The sequence below is a fragment of the Rhinatrema bivittatum genome, chromosome 7, assembly GCF_901001135.1.
Source record: "Rhinatrema bivittatum chromosome 7, aRhiBiv1.1, whole genome shotgun sequence".
NCBI lineage: Eukaryota > Metazoa > Chordata > Amphibia > Gymnophiona > Rhinatrematidae > Rhinatrema > Rhinatrema bivittatum.
The window spans coordinates 10233060-10252533 of record NC_042621.1 but is presented as its reverse complement, the minus strand read 5'-3'; the positions used below and the strand labels follow the sequence as shown (position 1 = coordinate 10252533).

The following is a 19474-nucleotide window of genomic DNA, read 5'->3' as shown; positions in this document are numbered from 1 at the left end:
ATTAGTTGCGTTCACAGGCTACTTCTTGGGTGGAGAGTCAGTCGGTCTCTCCACAAGAAATCTGCAGAGCAGCTACCTGGAAATCTCTGCACACTTTTGCTCGTCATTATCACCTTGATGTCCAGGCGCCAGTGTTTGGTTCCTTCGGACGGCAGGTGCTTCAAGCAGGACTGTCTCGGTCTCACCCTACTTAGGGAAGCTTTGGTACATCCCCACTGTCTGGACTGATCCGGGTACGTACAGGGAAAGGAAAATTGGTTCTTACCTGCTAATTTTCGTTCCTGTAGTACCACGGATCAATCCAGACTCCTGCCCGGGGTGTGTTCTCTTTCTGCTTCGTCCGCTCAAAATTGTTTTTCCCTTTGTGTTTCACAGCATTTTGGACATTTTTACTTCCTATCAGAATTTCAAGGCACCGGAAGTATCTACCATATAGATATATTGTAAGAGCGGTTCTTTGAAGTGTTTGGCAGTTCAGTTTACTAGTTTGTTGTTACTTGCTTGATCTTTTACAGGTTAACTCTACCTTTTTCTGCTTTGATAATGTTTATACTGAAGGTACGCAGGGTGAGCACTGTCCTGATATAGGATACCCTTTCAGTTTTTCTCTGTCTCCATCTGCTGGACAGGAGGATCAACCCACTGTCTGGACTGATCCGTGGTACTACAGGAATGAAAATTAGCAGGTAAGAACCAATTTTCCTTTACTCTCTGCCTACTAATCCATGACAATTTCAGGGCATCTGGAAATCAAAGGTTCCAAGGTATAGGTAATGGGGAGGGTTTTTTTGTTTGTTTGTTTTAAATCCTTATTTTAATTGTTGCATGATATTTGATGTGTCTGTTTTGAAATATTTTATTGATGTTTGGAAGATTTTTATGAGTTTTAAATTATTGAATGTTATTTTATTCATTAATTGTTTAGAATGTTCTTCTTATTGGTATGGTTTTACTAATTTGTTTTATGAGGAATGGCAGTGTTTCTGGTTTTTCCATTGTTACAGTGCATACAGAATTTGGCTTGTTCAGTTTTTTCCAGTTCATTTATACTATATGATCTCATTATTCTGTATTTGAGGGTCTCTCTGTGTTTTGCATGAGTGACTGAAGTGAGGTATTCTGTTAGTGTGTAGTTTCTATGTAGGGATCTATAGCAGCTTGGATTGTTCTGTTTTCCCAATAGGGGGTTTATTACTATTTTAGGCCTAGTGTAATATTTATAGTATTAGCTTTCATAGGTAGGGTTGTTGCTCTTTGAGTGGCTCCCTGAGGGTCATGCCCATGCCCAAGATGCATTACAGTAGGCCTAATACTATATAGGTTCCAAGTATCTCTTGCTTTTTTGCAGGGTTTTCTGGATGGCACCTCAGCAGTGCATGTAAATATAATATACATAATGTAAGTGCTATTTGTACCTCACTGTGCTTTGAATGTTCTTTTTCATGTAAAATCTGTTGTTATAAATGCATAATTTTTAATTGTGTGTGAGGATGGGGTGGGGGGTGCAAGGCTGTAAGGTTTTCCTAGGGCACCTAATACCCTTGCACTAGCCATGGGCATTGCTATAAAAACATTCTCCCAACTCGTGGTGTCATGTGTTGTGTAATGGGTGAGGACGCAGTTTTTCACTTGGCCATAGGTGCCAATTTGCCTGGCTACAGCTCTGGGGGCAATCCAGGGGAATAGGAAGGCGATTTCCAAGCTCTTGTCAGGAGCTGAGTAGTTCCCAGTGACCAGCACCTGTGCAGTGCATTTAGGTGCTTTAGATTAACCCCATAGCTCTCTCAGGATGCTGAAACCATTTCAGGAGAGTAGTGGACCAAGCATGTGCAAAGGAGGCACATTGGAGGTGTTGAACTGGGGCCTGTTTTACTTTCCGGTAAGGGTTGGGTGCCAACCTTTGTGACAATGGGAAGGAGGAGAACTCTTGATATGGAGAGAGAAACAGTTTTGATGGATGGCGGCCATTTCACCTTTTTCCCTTCAGAAAGTAAGGGGAGAGGTTTTCTGTTTAGCCATAGCTTGGGGATGTGCTGCTGGAGAACCAGGATATAGATTCAAAGATTAAGAACATAAGAACATAAGAAATTGCCATGCTGGGTCAGACCAAGGGTCCATCAAGCCCAGCATCCTGTTTCCAACAGAGGCCAAACCAGGCCACAAGAACCTGGCAATTACCCAAACACCTAGAAGATCCCATGCGACTGATGCAATTAATAGCAGTGACTATTCCCTAAGTAAACTTGATTAATAGCAGTTAATGGACTTCTCTTCCAAGAACTTATCCAAACCTTTTTTGAACCCAGCTACACTAACTGCACTAACCACATCCTCTGGCAACAAATTCCAGAGATTTATTGTGCGTTGAGTGAAAAAGAATTTTCTCCGATTAGTCTTAAATGTGCTACTTGCTAACTTCATGGAATGCCCCCTAGTCCTTCTATTATTCGAAAGTGTAAATAACCGAGTCACATCTACTCGTTCAAGACCTCTCATGATCTTAAAGACCTCTATGATATCCCCCCTCAGCCGTCTCTTCTCCAAGCTGAACAGCCCTAACCTCTTCAGCCTTTCCTCATAGGGGAGCTGTTCCATCCCCTTTATCATTTTGGTTGCCCTTCTCTGTACCTTCTCCATTGCAACTATATCTTTTTTGAGATATGGCGACCAGAATTGTACACAGTATTCAAGGTGTGGTCTCACCATGGAGCGATATAGAGGCATTATGACATTTTCCGTTTTATTAACCATTCCCTTCCTAATAATTCCTAACATTTTATTTGCTTTTTTGACTGCTGCAGCACACTGAGCTGACGATTTCAATGTATTATCTACTATGACGCCTAGATCTCTTTCTTGGGTGGTAGCTCCTAATATGGAACCTAACATCGTGTAACTACAGCTAGGGTTATTTTTCCCTATATGCAACACCTTGCACTTGTCCACATTAAATTTCATCTGCCATTTGGATGCCCAATCTTCCAGTCTTGCAAGGTCCTCCTGTAATGTATCACAGTCTGCTTGTGATTTAACTACTCTGAATAATTTTGTATCATCTGCAAATTTGATAACGTCACTCATCGTATTCCTTTCCAGATCATTGATATATATATTGAAAAGCACCGGTCCAAGTACAGATCCCTGAGGCACTCCACTGTTTACCCTTTTCCACTGAGAAAATTGACCATTTAGTCCTACTCTCTGTTTCCTGTCTTTTAACCAGTTTGTAATCCACGAAAGGACATCGCCTCCTATCCCATGACTTTTTAGTTTTCGTAGAAGCCTCTCATGAGGGACTTTGTCAAACGCCTTCTGAAAATCCAAATACACTACATCTACCGGTTCACCTTTATCCACATGTTTATTAACCCCTTCAAAAAAATGAAGCAGGTTTGTTAGGCAAGACTTCCCTTGGGTAAATCCATGTTGACTGTGTCCCATTAAATCATGTCTTTCTATATGCTCTACAATTTTGATCTTGAGGATAGTTTCCACTATTTTTCCCGGCACTGAAGTTAGGCTCACTGGTCTATAGTTACCCGGATCACCCCTGGAGCCTTTTTTAAATATTGGGGTTACATTGGCCACCCTCCAGTCTTCAGGTACAATGGATGATTTTAATGATAGGTTACAAATTTTAACTAATAGGTCAGAAATTTCATTTTTGAGTTCCTTTAGTACCCTGGGATGCATACCATCCGGTCCAGGTGACTTGCTACTCTTTAGTTTGTCAATCTGGCCTACTACATCTTCCAGGTTGACAGTGATTTCGTTCAGTTCGTCTGACTCATCACCCCTGAAAACCAACTCCGGAACTGGTATCTCCCCAACATCCTCACTAGTAAACACGGAAGCAAAGAATTCATTTAGTCTTTCTGCAATGGCCTTATCTTCCCTAAGAGCCCCTTTAACCCCTCGGTTATCTAATGGTCCAACCGACTCCCTCACAGGTTTCTTGCTTTGGATATATTTAAAAAAGTTTTTATTATGAGTTTTTGCCTCTATGGCCAACTTCATTTCAAATTCTCTCTTCGCTTGTTTTATCAATGTTTTACACTTAACTTGACAAAGCTTATGTTTTATCCTATTTTCTTCAGATGGATCTTTCTTCCAATTTTTGAAGGATGATTTTTTGGCTAAAATAGCCTCTTTCACCTCACCTTTTAACCATGACGGTAATCGTTTTGCCTTCCTTCCACCTTTCTTAATGCGTGGAATACATATGGACTGCGCCTCTAGGATTGTATTTTTAAACAATGTCCAAGCCTGTTGAACACTTTTAACCTTTGCAGCTTCACCTTTCAGTTTTTTTCTATTTTCCTCATTTTATCAAAGTTTCCCTTTTGAAAGTTTAGTGTTAGAGCTGCAGATTTACTTATTGTCCCCCTACCAGTTATTAGTTTAAATTTGATCATGTTATGATCACTGTTGCCAAGTGGCCCCACCACCGTTACCTCTCTCACCAAATCCTGTGTTCCACTAAGAATTAAATCTAAAATAGCTCCCTCTCTTGTTGGTTCCTGAACCAATTGCTCCATGAAACAATCATTTATTACATCCAGGAACTTTATATCTCTAGCAAGTCCTGATGTTACATTTACCCAGTCAATATTGGGGTAATTGAAATCTCCCATTATTATTGCACTGCCAAATTGGTTTGCTTCCCTGATTTCTCTTAGCATTTCATCATCTGTCTGACCATTTTGTCCAGGTGGACGGTAGTATACTCCTATCACTATACTCTTACCCAACACACATGGGATTTCTACCCATATAGTTCTACTGATCTTTCCAATTGCCTTCTCCAGTCCTTGCTTTCTCTTGGCCAGGGTTGGAAATCAGGTGCATAGAGTGGTAAGTGGGAAGAAAATCTTTTCCAGTGTATAAGTGCATGTCATTTTTGGAAGGGTACCTTGTACACACAGACCAGCCAATGTTTGCAAAGCATACGGATGCTCCTACGTTTGCTTTGAAGATGCTCTGGTAATTGGCCTAATAGCTGCTTAGATTAACCTGCATAAAGCTACACCTTCTCTTTGGAGGGTGTAACTTATGCGAGTTAAATTAGGTGCATTACTTTAAAAAAATAAATAAATTCTGAAAGTCCAAGCATAAGTTCCCATTCTCCCCATCCCTGGAATGCCTCTTTGCAGTTCGTGTAAGCATGCACACGGAATCGAGCTATACTTTCTGGCCCAAGCTTTTTTGTAAGAGCCGTTTACGCGCATACGAGCAAGTTTTCTGCACGGAAGTGGCTTTGAAGATCAGACCCTAAAATAAAGCTGATGAATGCAAGTGCATTAGCTTTGTATCTCTCTGAGGCATGAGGCAGCTGAAAAACTACTAAAAGGAAGGCATAGCAAAGCCATGTAATTTTACTATGAGTTGGGGGCAGCAAGGCGATATCGAATGATTTCCTGCACTTTCTCTAGCGAGCAGTGGCACCACTGAAAACACCAACAGAGTACAACTTCCTTTCCTCCACTTGGTCTGATTTTATTGAAGTCAAAATGGCCAGCCGCTCGGAAATTGAAGAGAACTCTCAAAAGTTTGGATTTTTAGGAGGGGAATCTCCTCTGGCAATCTCACGCCATAGTTTTTGGCTTTCTAATCACCGCTGTAGGCAGGAGAGTGGAATCCAGCTCTGGCCCGCCTCTGTCTCGTGGGCACCTAATGAGGACAATCTTCAAACTGTCCGTGCTGGGGCACAGTACACAGGTACTTTATACCTGCAGACATTTGCTGCCGTTGTTTGCGCCAGCGTGCGCTGCCTCTTAATGCAGCTACAATCCGCTTGGTGTGGAACACTGCGGGGATATTCACCCCGCATAGAGGGAGGGCATTTTTCAGAAACTAATTTGCATATGTAAATTGCTATTTGCACGTGGAAATGGCTTTGAAAATTGCTCGGTATAGTGTGGCTATGTTATATTGTGCTATATTGTTAAATTCCTATCACACTGAGGCAAATCTCCCCTTTCCGTAGACGACACTGACGGTTCATTAATTAGGTGCTGATCAGGAGGTCTCCTTTTCTGATTCTGCTTATAAAAAATACAGTGCCATGCAAACGTATTCGATCCCCTAAAAAGACAGCAAATTTGTGTGGGTTACAAGTGACAGACAGTTATGATTATTGCAAACCAGTATGCTCTTACAAGCGGATTATAAAAGCCCTCTGCGTGCCAAAGTCGGGAGATATGCGAGTATCTCAGGCCACGGATTTTGAGGCACCCGAGTACGCGCACAAATCGGAAAGTCAAAAAAGGGGCGTGGAATGGGCGGAGTCTGGGCAGGACATGGGCGTTCCTGGTCTGTAACCTGAAGTGGGTGCGAAAGTATTTGTGTACAAGCGTGCTCCGGGATCCCCTAACATGAAACTTTTACTTCGGCTAGGGATGGCGTGTAAGTTTCAAAAAAAAAAAAAAAGTCAGAGCTAGTCAGCGAGGTTTGAAGGGTTGGGGCTAATAGGGTAAAAGGAGGCTATCTAGCTAAGGAAGTTAGGAAGTCCTCTCCTTTACCTGGGTAAATTGGGAACAAACTAGAGAAACTGGTATTTGCGTCTGTGGACGTGCCTAGTAAGATCCTCCCACTCTCGTGGTAGAGGCGGCATTTACATGCACATTCGGCTGATTTTATAACATACGGGCATATACGCCCATATGTTATAAAATGGCCGCGTCCATTCGCACGAGCCAGCTTTATGCGTGGACACATTCGCCCAATCGGATGTTTACAAGTTACCTCTCCAAGTACATTTTCAAAGTCAAATTCATCTTTTCTCAGCCCGGAAAATGCCCAGCCAAGAAAACAAAGCAATGCATGTGGTTCCAAGACATCAGAGGGCACTCTTGATCTGTCATTTAATTACAGGTGTCATAGATGTCATAGATATAGGGTACAACGTCACATGGGTGTAGAGTAAGGTATGTCAGAGGGAGGCATACACAGCATTCAGAATAGAAACCTGCTGAGTTATCATTTGGAAAAGAATTAGAAATCCTAGTTAATTCTGATTTGTATTTGTTTTACAATTATTTCCTTCATAATACGCTAAAGGGTCTTGGCTTTAGATTTCCGAGTAACCGAAATTTTTCCAAAGCTTGGAGTCGTGCAGCCACATATCGATGACAAAAAAAACCTGGTGGCCAACGGAGTCTTCCTAGGCAGCTGTTGGCCACCACAGGTTTCCACTGTGCTGAACGCAGATCATTTCTCATTAATGTTTGTAGTATGTGGTCTCTGCACCCCTTCCTTTGTTTGCCGCAATTAGCAGAGCGTGGCCGACAGCAGATCTGGAGCCTTTACAAGATGGTTTAGTGTAGTTCTTACGTGGGGCTACCGGCATTGCCTTGCATTTCTGTTGATACTGTGTGGCTGGACAGCTGTCTGAACTTTACTTGGCTAGATGACTGGGTAATGATCAAGAGTGTTTATGCAACTTTTCAGAAACTGGATGGCTGACGCATTCCCAGCATACCTGAGAAAGCCCCGGTGGTTTCCTGGAGGAGGGGTGCACAGGCAAAGTAGCTGCAGAGTTTTCTGAGTCATGCAGAGATAATAAGCTTGACCTTTTGCTATGAATGGTGTTTATCATCAGGTTGTGGGAAGATTTAAGTCCTTTTAAATGATGCAACTCTGATACAAGAATATCAATGCACAATGCACATTTTTTTTAATGCTTAGAAATATTGTATATCTTGCTTTAAATATAACATCAAACATTTGTCAAAATGATGTGGATTCAAGCCGCCATGAAGCTGTGATTCCTTGCACAGATTGTAGAACACTATTTTAAAAGCCAGCAGCATTGCGACTTTCCACCTCATGCTACCAGGCAATGCCCTTTTGTACAGCTTGGAAGTCTTTCATTCAGGTATTGGGAAGGCTCAGTCAGGCTTGGCTGTCACCAAGAGCAGAGTTCAAGGCGGAAGTCTGCCTGCAGGTTGGGTAATCCTGGGCCCACAAGTGTTTGCTTTCATGCATTTCATAAAAAGTTGGGCGATTAATCCCCTGGATCTGGTATACAGGAATTTATTTGGCAGATTTTGGGAATCTAGGGGAGCATGATTAGTTTATATTTCGCTCAAATAGTGTGTGGAGGGAGGGGCATGATTAGTTTGTCTACCAATTTGTTTAATTAATTTTAATTTTGCATGATTAATTAAGGCTATAATGTTCTGTAATGAGAGTAGGGTTTGCATTTTAGCCGTGTTAGGATATGTATTATTTTATTTAGTATATTTTGATTATTGAATGTTTTTCAGTTGTGTATTTATTGAATGTAATATATTTATGCATAAATCAATAAATAAAAAATCTGCTACTTATAACTCATGTAATGTTATATATAGAAGGTGTGGATGACCATCATATGTGTCTTGTCACTGGCTCTTTAATAAAGCCTATAATGACACCAAGACCTGGTATTTGTGGTGCAACTGGCTAGAAATTATATATATAGAAATTATATAGTATAGCCTTAAAGCACCATATCCAGTTTAATCATCAGTCATTCCTCACCACAGTCTTTGTCCAGGCTCAAAATCGCTTGGCTGTAATGAACATAAGATAATGCACAGAATAACATTTAATGTGCACTTATCTGAGTCCTGAAGTAAATCCTCCAACTCTGCAGGGTTTCGGAGTGTGTAGCACTCCTTCAGGGAGCTTCAGGATGTCTTGAATAAGTTACTTCAGCTTTCAATAGCCTATGCTTTGTTAGAGTAAAACAGAGCCTATAAATGCTTCAAAATGATAGCAATGAATTATATGGCTAATTATCGGAGGGACACTCATCAACTCTTAATAAATGGTCAGTATGACTCATAACAATTGTCGATTATTAAATAGTGACCGAGAGCCACATCTGTAAAAAATAAACTTTTCAGCGAAAAAGATAACATTTCAGCAAAAAAATAATAATAACATGAGCTTCTTTTTTCTTTTTCAAAATTAAATGTAAATATAGACAAGTCCCGGAGGAGGCAAAGCCTACCTGACACGTAAAAACTCACTAGTCACTTACGTGCTTTAAGCAGTATAAACTCTGCTGTAGTTACTATTGCCGTGTCAAAGACGGTCTGACCGCTGCCAAGACGCTGACGTAAAAGGGATTCCACCGATAGAGCTGGGACTTGAGGAAGTGACGTGTTGGTTCCAAATATGGTTAACTCCAAAAATGGGCAATGACGTCGACGTACGACGGCCATTTTGTAAGAAGTCCTTATTGGGATATTGACGTCATGGGGGATACCCGTCAGCCATTTTCAATCTTGTATGGGAAACTTCTTATTTTGTATTTTACTACTTGTTGCTTAGGCCTTTTATGCTCGCGTTTGGATAAGGCAAAATCAATCAGTAATTACAATATTAATAATAAAAAAACCAAACAGGAACCCTAACAATACTAAAAATGTTTCTCAATCTTAATTGTGAAAAATATATTGAAGGCTACGTCAAACTCAGTGTATAAAAGTGTACAACATCGATGGGAAATTAAATGAAACACCATTATGTAAATGACAGACTTGAATCAGAGTCAAGGTAAAAAAGACATATCAGAGAGAACCATTCTACTCTTTCATTTGACCCAATTGGCTCTGATGATTTTAAACAAAAAATCCATTGGTTCTCTTTACGACTGAGGATAGCAGTACGATCTCCTCTCCTCCAATGGGCGGGTACATACTCTAAAATAGCCCACGTGAATGTCATAATGTGGGTGCTGCACCCACAGTAGCCCATTGTATGACATTAGGACACAAGTTTGAAGAGTTCACGTGGGCTATTTTAGAGTATGTACCCGCCCATTGGAGGGGAGGAGATCGTACTGCTATCCTCAGTCGTAAAGAGAACCAATGGATTTTTTGTTTAAAATCATCAGAGCCAATTGGGTCAAATGAAAGAGTAGAATGGTTCTCTCTGATATGTCTTTTTTACCTTGACTCTGATTCAAGTCTGTCATTTACATAATGGTGTTTCATTTAATTTCCCATCGATGTTGTACACTTATATACACTGAGTTTGACGTAGCCTTCAATATATTTTTCACAATTAAGATTGAGAAACATTTTTAGTATTGTTAGGGTTCCTGTTTGGTTTTTTTATTATTAATATTGTAATTACTGATTGATTTTGCCTTATCCAAACGCGAGCATAAAAGGCCTAAGCAACACGTAGTAAAATACAAAATAAGAAGTTTCCCATACAAGATTGAAATGGCCGACGGGTATCCCCCATGACGTCAATATCCCAATAAGGACTTCTTACAAAATGGCTGTCGAACGTCGACGTCATTGCCCATTTTTGGAGTTAACCATATTTGGAACCAACACGTCACTTCCTCAAGTCCCGGCTCTATCGGTGGAATCCCTTTTAAGTCAGCGTCTTGGCAGCGGTCAGACCGTCTTTGACACGGCAATAGTAACTACAGCAGAGTTTATACTGCTTAAAGCACGTAAGTGACTAGACAGTGAGTTTTTACGTGTCAGGTAGGCTTTGCCTCCTCCGGGACTTGTCTATATTTACATTTAATTTTGAAAAAGAAAAAAGAGGCTCATGTTACTATTATTTTTTTGCTGAAATGTTATCTTTTTCGCTGAAAAGTTTATTTTTTACAGTTGTGGCTCTCGGTCACTATTTAATAATCGACAATTGTTATGAGTCATACTGACCATTTATTAAGAGTTCATGAGTGTCCCTCCGATATTTAGCCATATAATTCATTGCTATCATTTTGAAGCATTTATTGGCTCTGTTTTTCTCTAACAAAGCATAGGCTATTGAAAGCTGAAGTAACTTATTCAAGACATCCTGAAGCTCCCTGAAGAAGGAGTGCTACACACTCCGAAACCCTGCAGAGTTGGAGGATTTACTTCAGGACTCAGATAAGTGCACATTAAATGTTATTCTGTGCATTATCTTATGTTCATTACAGCCAAGCGATTTTGAGCCTGGACAAAGACTGTGGTGAGGAATGACTGATGATTAAACTGGATATGGTGCTTTAAGGCTATACTATATAATTTCTAGCCAGTTGCACCACAAATACCAGGTCTTGGTGTCATTATAGGCTTTATTAAAGAGCCAGTGACAAGACACATATGATGGTCATCCACACCTTCTATATATAACATTACATGAGTTATAAGTAGCAGATATTTTATTTATTGATTTGTTCAAAGTTTCTGCTTTACAGGGGTTTTTTAACTCATATATTTATGCATTGCATTTTATTCTGTATCTTTTATTTTGTTGTAAACCGCTTATAGTGATCCTTTGGGTTTGAGTAAGCAGTATATAAATGTTCATGCAATGTCATGAAAAACCAGACATACACTAGAAAAGGAAAGTTCATGTATTTGATTTCTAGCTCGGTTGAAAGAGGATGGGTCAGATGTTACCCAGCTGTGCCAGTGATGGTCACTGAGCTGACTTCTCTGTGTTTTCCTATAGGTGGATCTATCTGAATGATCAGAATTTGTGCATCCCCACCAGTTCTTCTTTCGTCTATGGAGCTGTCCCTATCGGAGCCAGTATTTATGTGATTGGAGACCTTGATACAGGTTAGACTGGAAAAAGGATGACGTAACTCCCTATGCTTATTCCTGTGGGTGGATGATTGCATTTGCTGCTGTTCTCAATTTTTTATTTGCTTAAAAAAAAAAACAAAAACCCAAACAAGCAATGGGAAATGTGCCTGCTTAAAATACTTTTGCCGAGGGTGTACAGCCTTGATCTACGACTGGTGGGTTCTGTTCTGGGGGGGGGGAGGGGGGTCATGGTGCCTTTTGGCTCCTGCCGGGTTTGTCAGGCGCCCATCTTGGCACTCCAGAGCCTCGGCAAAGAAAAGAGTGAGCGTCTTCCTGGCATGCACTAATCTTCAAAGCGTCGCCGAAGAAGGTTTCTTGCTCCTAAGGGTGTATTTTGAGTTATTTGTGGGCTTGGGATTGGCACAGCTGTTCTTTCAGGCTGCCCGTGGCGAAGCGCATCTCCTCAGCATGGAAGGATTCGGTTTCTTGCTGCTACCTTCCAGCTCAGTCAGATGTGGCTTGGCCGGGCATCTCTGTAACTAGGCAAATAATTAAAAGCAGAGCCGGGATATTTCCCTAAGCAACCCACCTCGGAGAAGCCAGATTTCAGCCACTGTGAGAATGCCTTTCAGGAAAACGAATGGCCGATATGAACCAGCAAAAGGTATTGTTTTCCACCAGCAGCAAGTCTGTGCCTTATTTTTTTATGTTACTGGGGTATCATTTTTTAAAATATATTTTTTCAGGTTTTTAAAAAATAGTTCTTATACCAAAAGGTGAATTTTGAAATGTTGAGCACTCGCATGCATAAAATAGCATAGATGTAAGGGCATTCTGTTTTAAAAACCGCAAAAATCCATGCTTAAATCAGGGTCTGAAATCAAACTTGTGCGTGTAGAAAAGGGGGGAGGGGGGGGGGGCCATGGCGTTTCGGGGAGAGTCCAGCATTCACGTGCGGGAGTTGCTATTTTAGCACCTGCCAAGCTGCCACGGCATAAGTCTGTTCCTTGCGTCTATTTACTCCGGTTCAGAATCTGGTGTAAGTGATCGTAAACATCTTAAAATGATCGGGTAGGTGGGTCTGGGTGAAATGGGGGACTTCAGGCCGAAGAACCAGGCGGGTCTTCACAAGCTGCAGATTGACTGGGCGAGCAGGTAGACTAATTGGTAAAAACTGGTTCATTGATTGCCGTGCGAATGTTATAAAATCCCCCGACTTACGCATGTAACAGCCGACTTAAGGGGATAAAAGCATCTAATGAACACAAGTAAAATCTGCATGCGGATCCTTTAAAAATTTGCCCACACTTATCTGGCTAAGTAGCGGTTTTCTGTCTTATAACCATATTGAAGCCGCACCAGTCTAACTTGAATTACATAAAGTTTAAAAGTACACACGTTTCCCATAGTCTGCTCTGCCACTAGGTTTATTCAGTCCTGTTTCTACGACTGCCTTTTTCATCTCTGACCCATGCTTAGGGGGGGGGGGGAACAGGGTGGAGAAACTGAGCCGAGGGCATGGCGGAGCTGGGTTGGTATCAATAGGCCAGTCAATGGTAGCCAGCTACTGTCCAGCAAGGCCAAGGGGACCTAGGCAGCTAGATGTTTGGGCAGCGACCTCGCTGGTTTTGGTGGCTGCTGGGATGATTGCAGAGCATCGGGGTGAGATGGCGAAAGGTGGGGATGGGGGAAACGTATACTCAACTACATGGAATTGTGGAGAATCAAAAAGGAAGGCAAGAGATCCTACAAGAGGTCAAGTCTCTGTGGCCAGCAGCTGAGATATATCCTTGGCATTGTGGACAGGAATAACTGGGGAAACTGGATGGGTTAATTGGCCCTTTTCTGCCATCATCTGCTATGTTGTAAAGTCACTGGGCCTTCATTTCTCTGTATCTAAGCTATTTTTAACTTTTGTTTTTTCTTAAGCTTAAAAATAATTTTTCTTCTTTGTAGCTTGTTTCCCAGTTGGTGGTGGGTGCCCTCAATGAGTCAAAGGGAGAGGGGGAAGGGAGTAAGAGGGATCAAGAAATGACAAGGCCACAGTTTTCTCAGCTCTTGGCTTAGTTATTTTTACAGAGTTTTTTTCTTAGCATTGCTGGGTCTGTCCAAAGCCCTGCAGAGCGGAGACTCGTGTTGTTGGCTGAAGCAACACAGCAGCAGCGGGGGGTGGCCAGTGTTTTGCAAGTTAACCCAGATGTGTTTGCAGTAGCTCGTGCTAATATCACGTTATTAGACCCAGAACGCTGATCACGTGAGCTGCAGCCATTGCTTTAATCACAGCATTCCTGCAGCAGTGATAGGGATAGGGTGGGAGTGGGAAGATTAGGGAATATTGTTCTTGGTGGTGGGAGGACTATGGATTGGAGGAGTGGAGAATTGAATAAGTTTTTTTGATAGCATTTTTATTTTTTTATTTATTATTAGGGCATTTCAGTTTTAAAAAAAAAAACTGCTTTTGGATTGTTCTGATTGTGATTGCATTTTATATTTACTTGTATTATTAGTTGTATTGTAATTTTGTACTGAATTGTATTGTTTTATTGATTGTTAGCTGCTTTGAGCAGTCTTCTGACTGGAAAGGTAAAGGTATAAAACCAAAACTAGAAATACTTGGGTGGGGTGAGGGCAGGCGGCAAGCATGCAAAGGACCCTGGGCCAGCTGACTTTCAGGAATTTAGCACGGGGACAGTGTGTGGCAGTGCAGCTGTGCTCTGTGTTTTCACAGCATTCCTTGTCTCCGGTTTTTTTTTTTTCTAGGTACCAATTACGACTACGTTCGAGAGTTTAAGAGGAGCACCGGAAACTGGCATCACACGAAACCTTTGTTCCCCTCAGACCTTCGCCGCACTGGCTGCGCCCCCCTGCGCATTGCGAACTGCAAGCTTTTCCGCCTGCAGCTGCAGCAGGGCCTGTTCCGCATCCGGGTCCCGTCTCCCTGAAGAGCCTGCTGAGAAGCAGAGGTTAGGCCTGGAGCGCCAGCATCCGAGACCATGCACCACACTATAGCCTTGTCCGAGGGGGGGGAAACACAAAGATAACTGCAACTGAAACGCTGTATGCTGTTCTTGGATATGGGAAACCCTTGCTCCTTTCAAAACCGTAAACCTTGGGCTGCTCTTCAGGCAGGGGAAGGGGATTTAACCGTAAGAATAATACTAAATTAGGATGCTCCTTCAGACCGTCCACACGCATTAATGGAGGAGTTGCTGTATATTGGAAACAGACAGGAGAAGGTACAATTATACCGTAATGCTGAAGGGATTTTACCTTGAAGGCATTTGGTAACGGCAGAAGCATGGCGCAGTACGCGAGAGTGGATTGCTTTAATATATATAAGGAGAACCTTCCTGGTTTGGTTTACAACAAGCGACTGGTAAGTCAGTGAAAGGCAGCGGGAGACGGAAGAACCCGCTCGTGTCTAGCCTGGCCTGGCAGCATGCGCGAGGGCTGTCTCTCTAAGTGACTTGTATCCAGGCGCTCCGCTGCTCCTCAAGTCTTTTCTTTCCTAGAGGTATAAGGAAAACAACTAATTTGAGGGCAGGAGGAGGTAGCGCTGAGAGGGCAAGCAGATGGGGCTTGTAGAGCGGTGCTGGGAAGAAGGGGGAAAGTTTGCTGTGTGCGGGTCCCGCTGAGATTTCAGAGACTATGTCTGGCCCCACTATCTTTTTCATGGAAGAGACCGAGACCGCCGCACTCATTAACTTGCTTTGTGTGTAACTTGGTAAGCCATTTCCCGTGATGCTTTCTTGCACTTATTCTGTAGGGTCGGTTGAATGTGAGGGACCGCGCTTAGCCACGGAAAACCCAATTTTCAAGAGGTTCTCTGTTGCCACACAATGGGAAATGTTTTTGGGACCAAATGGTGGTGTATGTAAATATAAAAACCCCTTATATGATCAATTGGATTGAGCAGTTTCAGGGCAGGGATTTGGTGGCATATTGTGTTCTGCAAAATCTGAAGACGATTCATGCACGAAGAAGGATTTGGAGGGAGAAATTAAAAGGATAAACAGGGAACATAAATTTAACAAAAAACCAACTCCTTTTTATTGAATAGCTGTCAAGGAAGCTTTCTTCGAATGGCATTTAAAAGCTGGGATCAAAATCCAGTTCACAGTAGATTTAGCTGTTTTGTTTTTGGTTTTTTTCACACTGCCCTTGTACGTGCCATATGAAATCCATTGTGTAACCTGCTTGTACGTTGAGAGATGAGTCTGGAAAGCAACAACAGAGTTTCTGATCAGTGCAAAAGAATAGTGGAGATGTGCCGAGATGATAAACTGATCTCGTTCCATTCTCCTATTATTTTCCCGTGACCGGTCAGGCCTGTAGGTGTACTGAGCGCGCCGCAGATCCTTCAAAAGATGTGAAAACCATGCGATCTCCTAGAGCTAAAGATCTTGCCAAAATCAGTGACCTTCTAATAGCGCGTTGGGCTGAATCCTGTCCCTCGTCGTCCCTTTCTTGGTGTGGTTTTTATTGCTCTGGCTGGTTTTTCCCTTGCACGCTTACACAGACTCAAGGCTTTGCCTTGCACTGTCACATGAGAGTACAAAGTTTTAATTATAGCCCAGTGCTTTCAAATGGGGAGGGATCTAGTTGGGCATTTAAAGAGTTGTCCGGCTGTGGTTTTCTGGATGAAAATGATCCCCCGTAGAGTGCGTAAATACACTCACTTGATTTCATCCGTGGCAAAAAAATAAAGAAAAATAAAGGGCTGTCTTGGGCAGGGCTGGGTCAGGGGAGGAAAAATGCATGCTTAGGTTTGATTTTTCAAATCTACCCATGGTATTTTGCCCCATTCCACTGCCTGCAAGAGTAGGAAGTGTAAAGTACTTTTATAGCCGTGTGTCTGGCAGGCGGGATTTAAAGGGAAACCACTCAGGTAGTTTGCCTTTTGACAACTGCCTGCAACACTCGACAGTACAAAAGTACCGGTGGGTTTTCCCTTGCATGGGCAAGTTAAAATTTATGCTGCCACCTCAAGAGTGGCAACAATGTGCACACTGCCTGCCAACTTCTGAAAGAGTGTGGGAGAAATCTTAAAGGGGAAGGAGGTCATGCTCCTGCCTGCTGGGCTTTGCGTGCTTGGTGCCCTTCAGTAAGAGGGCAGGTCTCAGTTTTTTCCCATTTCTTATATCTTTGGGTTAACTTGTACAATGGATATCTGTTTTCTCCTGGCATTGGCTGTGTTTTGCTGATCTGTTTTGATTGTCTTTTTTAAGTTGTGCTAAACTCCATTTCAGGACCCTGTGCCTTATGGTGTTGATGGTAATTTGGTCTCTTTGATAATGCAGCAGAGCTGGCGGTGTTATTTCTTCATGAGTAAACAAAAGCATTCATTTCTTTCGATGACCAATGTAGAGAGGAATCTAGGAAAATATCCCAGTATTTTTCATCCGGCATCATGAAGTTATGCATTTCCAAGACTGTTATTAGTTGCTGTGGCAAACACCAAGCATTTATGTGGCTGTCCCAGGACTGCTGCGTGACATCACCTGCAGTGCATCATGGGAGCTGAGATTCTTGGTAACTGAAGTTGGCCTCCCTCTAGCCTCCATGTTCATCCCTCTTTAAACCGCTATTATTATTAATTTTTATTTTTTTTTGCCTTTGAAAGAGTATCCAAACACTTGAGAGACCTAAAACAGGAGGAAAAAGTAAGGTAAAGCTTTAGTTTCTCTTGTGTCCCCAGCCCCTCTTTCGAACCAAATGGATGTAGAATGTGAGTGCAGAGCTCTGCTGCATCAGCTAATGTCGGTAGAAAGCAAATAAAGTGCATTCAGAAATTATTCAGACCCTTTCACTTTTTCCAGTTTGTTTATTCTAAAATGGATAATGTGCATTTTTCCCCTCCTCAGGCTGCACACAATACCCCATAATGGTAAAGTGAAATCAGGTTTGCAGAAATTTGTGCAAATTCATTTTTAAAAAAACCCCAAAACCTGAAATATATATACATAAGTATTCAGACCCTTTGCTATGACACTCGGTTGAGCTCCGGTGCATCCTGTTTCCATTGCTCATCCTTGAGATATTTCTCCACCTGGATTGAGTCCACCTGCGGTAAATGCAATTGATTGGACATGATTTGGAAAAGCACACAAAGTCTATATAAGGTCCCACAGTTGGCAGTGCATGTCAGAGCAAAATCAAAGCCATGAAGTTGAAGGGATTGTTTGTAGACCTCTGGGACAGGGTTGTGTTGAGGCACAGATCTGGCAAAGGGTTCAGAACAATTGCTGCAGCATTGAAGGTCTGGAAGAACACAGCGGCCTCCATCATTCCTAAATGGAAGAAGTTCAGAACCACCGAGACTCTTCCTAGAGCTGGCTGCCCACCCAAACTGAGCAATCAGGGGAGAAGAGCCTTCGTCAGGGAGGTGATCAAGAATCTGGTGGTCACTCTGACAGAACTCCAGAGTTCTGTGGAGATGAGAGAAACCTCCATCTCTGCAGTGCTCCACCAATCTAGTCTTTATGGTTCAGTGGCCAAACGGAAGCCACTCCTCAATAAAAGGCACATGACAGCCTGCTTGGATTTGCCAAAAGACACTTAAAGGACTCTCAGAGCATGAGAAACAAGACTGAACTCTTTGACTTGAATGCCAAGTGTCATGTCTGAAGGAAACCAGGCAACATTTATCACCTAGCAAATACCATCCCTACGGTGAAGCATGGTGGTGTCGGCCTCATGCTGTGAGGATGTTTTTCAGCTGCAGGAGCTGGGAGACTAGTCGGGATCCAGATAAAGATGAACAGAGCAAAGTGCAGAGAAATCCTTGATGAAAACCTGCTCCAGAGCACTCTGGGCCTTAGACTGGGGCATTGTCCAGCAGGACAACGACCCGAAGCACTCAGCCAAGACAACGCAGGGGTGGCTTTGGCATAAATCTGCGAATGTCCTTGAGGAGCCCAGCCGGAGCCTGGATTTGAACATCCCTGGAGAGACCTGAAAATAGCTGTGCATCGACGCTTCCCATCCAACCTGACAGAGCTTGAGAAGATCTGCAGAGAAGAATGGGAGAAAATCCCCTAATGCAGGTGTGTCAAGATTATAGCACCATACCCAGGAAGACTTGAGGAATTGCTGCAAAAGGTGAGTAAAGGATCTGAATACTTAAGTAAATGTGATATTTCAGGGGTTTTTTGTTTTTTTTTTTAATTAATTTGCTCAAATTTCTACAAACCTGATTTCACTTTGCTATTATGGCGTGTGTAGACTGAAGAGGGAAAAATGCATATTATCCATTTTAAAATAAAGCTGTAATATTAAAAAATGTGGGAAAAATAAAGGGGTCTGAATACTTTCTGAATGCACTGTATAATGGCATTCACAGGGTCAAATCCTGGCAACGTCTGTTCAGCCCTTCATTGGCCTGAGCTGCTCCAAACCAAAAGTATCAAATTGAATTGATCAGTCCATGTACAAAAAATAGTTTGAATTGATATCTATTATAAGGACACAAAGATCAATATTTTAATTCAGATTTTTTTTTTTTCAAATACACGCATAAGTTATAGGTGAGTTTTCAAAGCGAACATATGCTTTGAAAGTTACCCCACCAAATCTATCCCCACGTATATACGACTGCTAAAATGTGTACAGAAATTGTTTGTAAGGAAACTTTCCCTGCAGACGTTTGAAAATGCAAAAGGGTGCGTGTAAATACGAGCCCCGCCCCCAGGAATACCTCCATTCCTTCCTGCGTGTCCAAGCCCCGCCCCCAGGAATACCTCCATTCCTTCCTGCGTGTCCAAGCCCCGCCCCCAGGAATACCTCCATTCCTTCCTGCGTGTCCAAGCCCCGCCCCCAGGAATACCTCCATTCCTTCCTGCGTGTACAAGCCCCGCCCCCAGGAATACCTCCATTCCTTCCTGCGTGTACAAGCCCCGCCCCCAGGAATACCTCCATTCCTTCCTGCGAGTCCAAGCCCC

The 19474-nt window shown here is 42.5% G+C and overlaps 1 protein-coding gene across 1 annotated transcript in view; it reads left to right on the top strand.

Moving 5' to 3' along the window:
- Positions 1-17408, top strand: part of GAN (gigaxonin) — a 92603-nt gene extending 75195 nt beyond the window's left edge. The window contains exons 10-11 of the mRNA XM_029608134.1: positions 11458-11567; positions 14295-17408. Coding sequence (XP_029463994.1) covers positions 11458-11567; positions 14295-14476 — 292 coding nt within the window. The 3' untranslated portion in view covers positions 14477-17408. The remainder of the gene's footprint in view (positions 1-11457; positions 11568-14294) is intronic.
- Positions 17409-19474: the final 2066 nt, after the last annotated feature.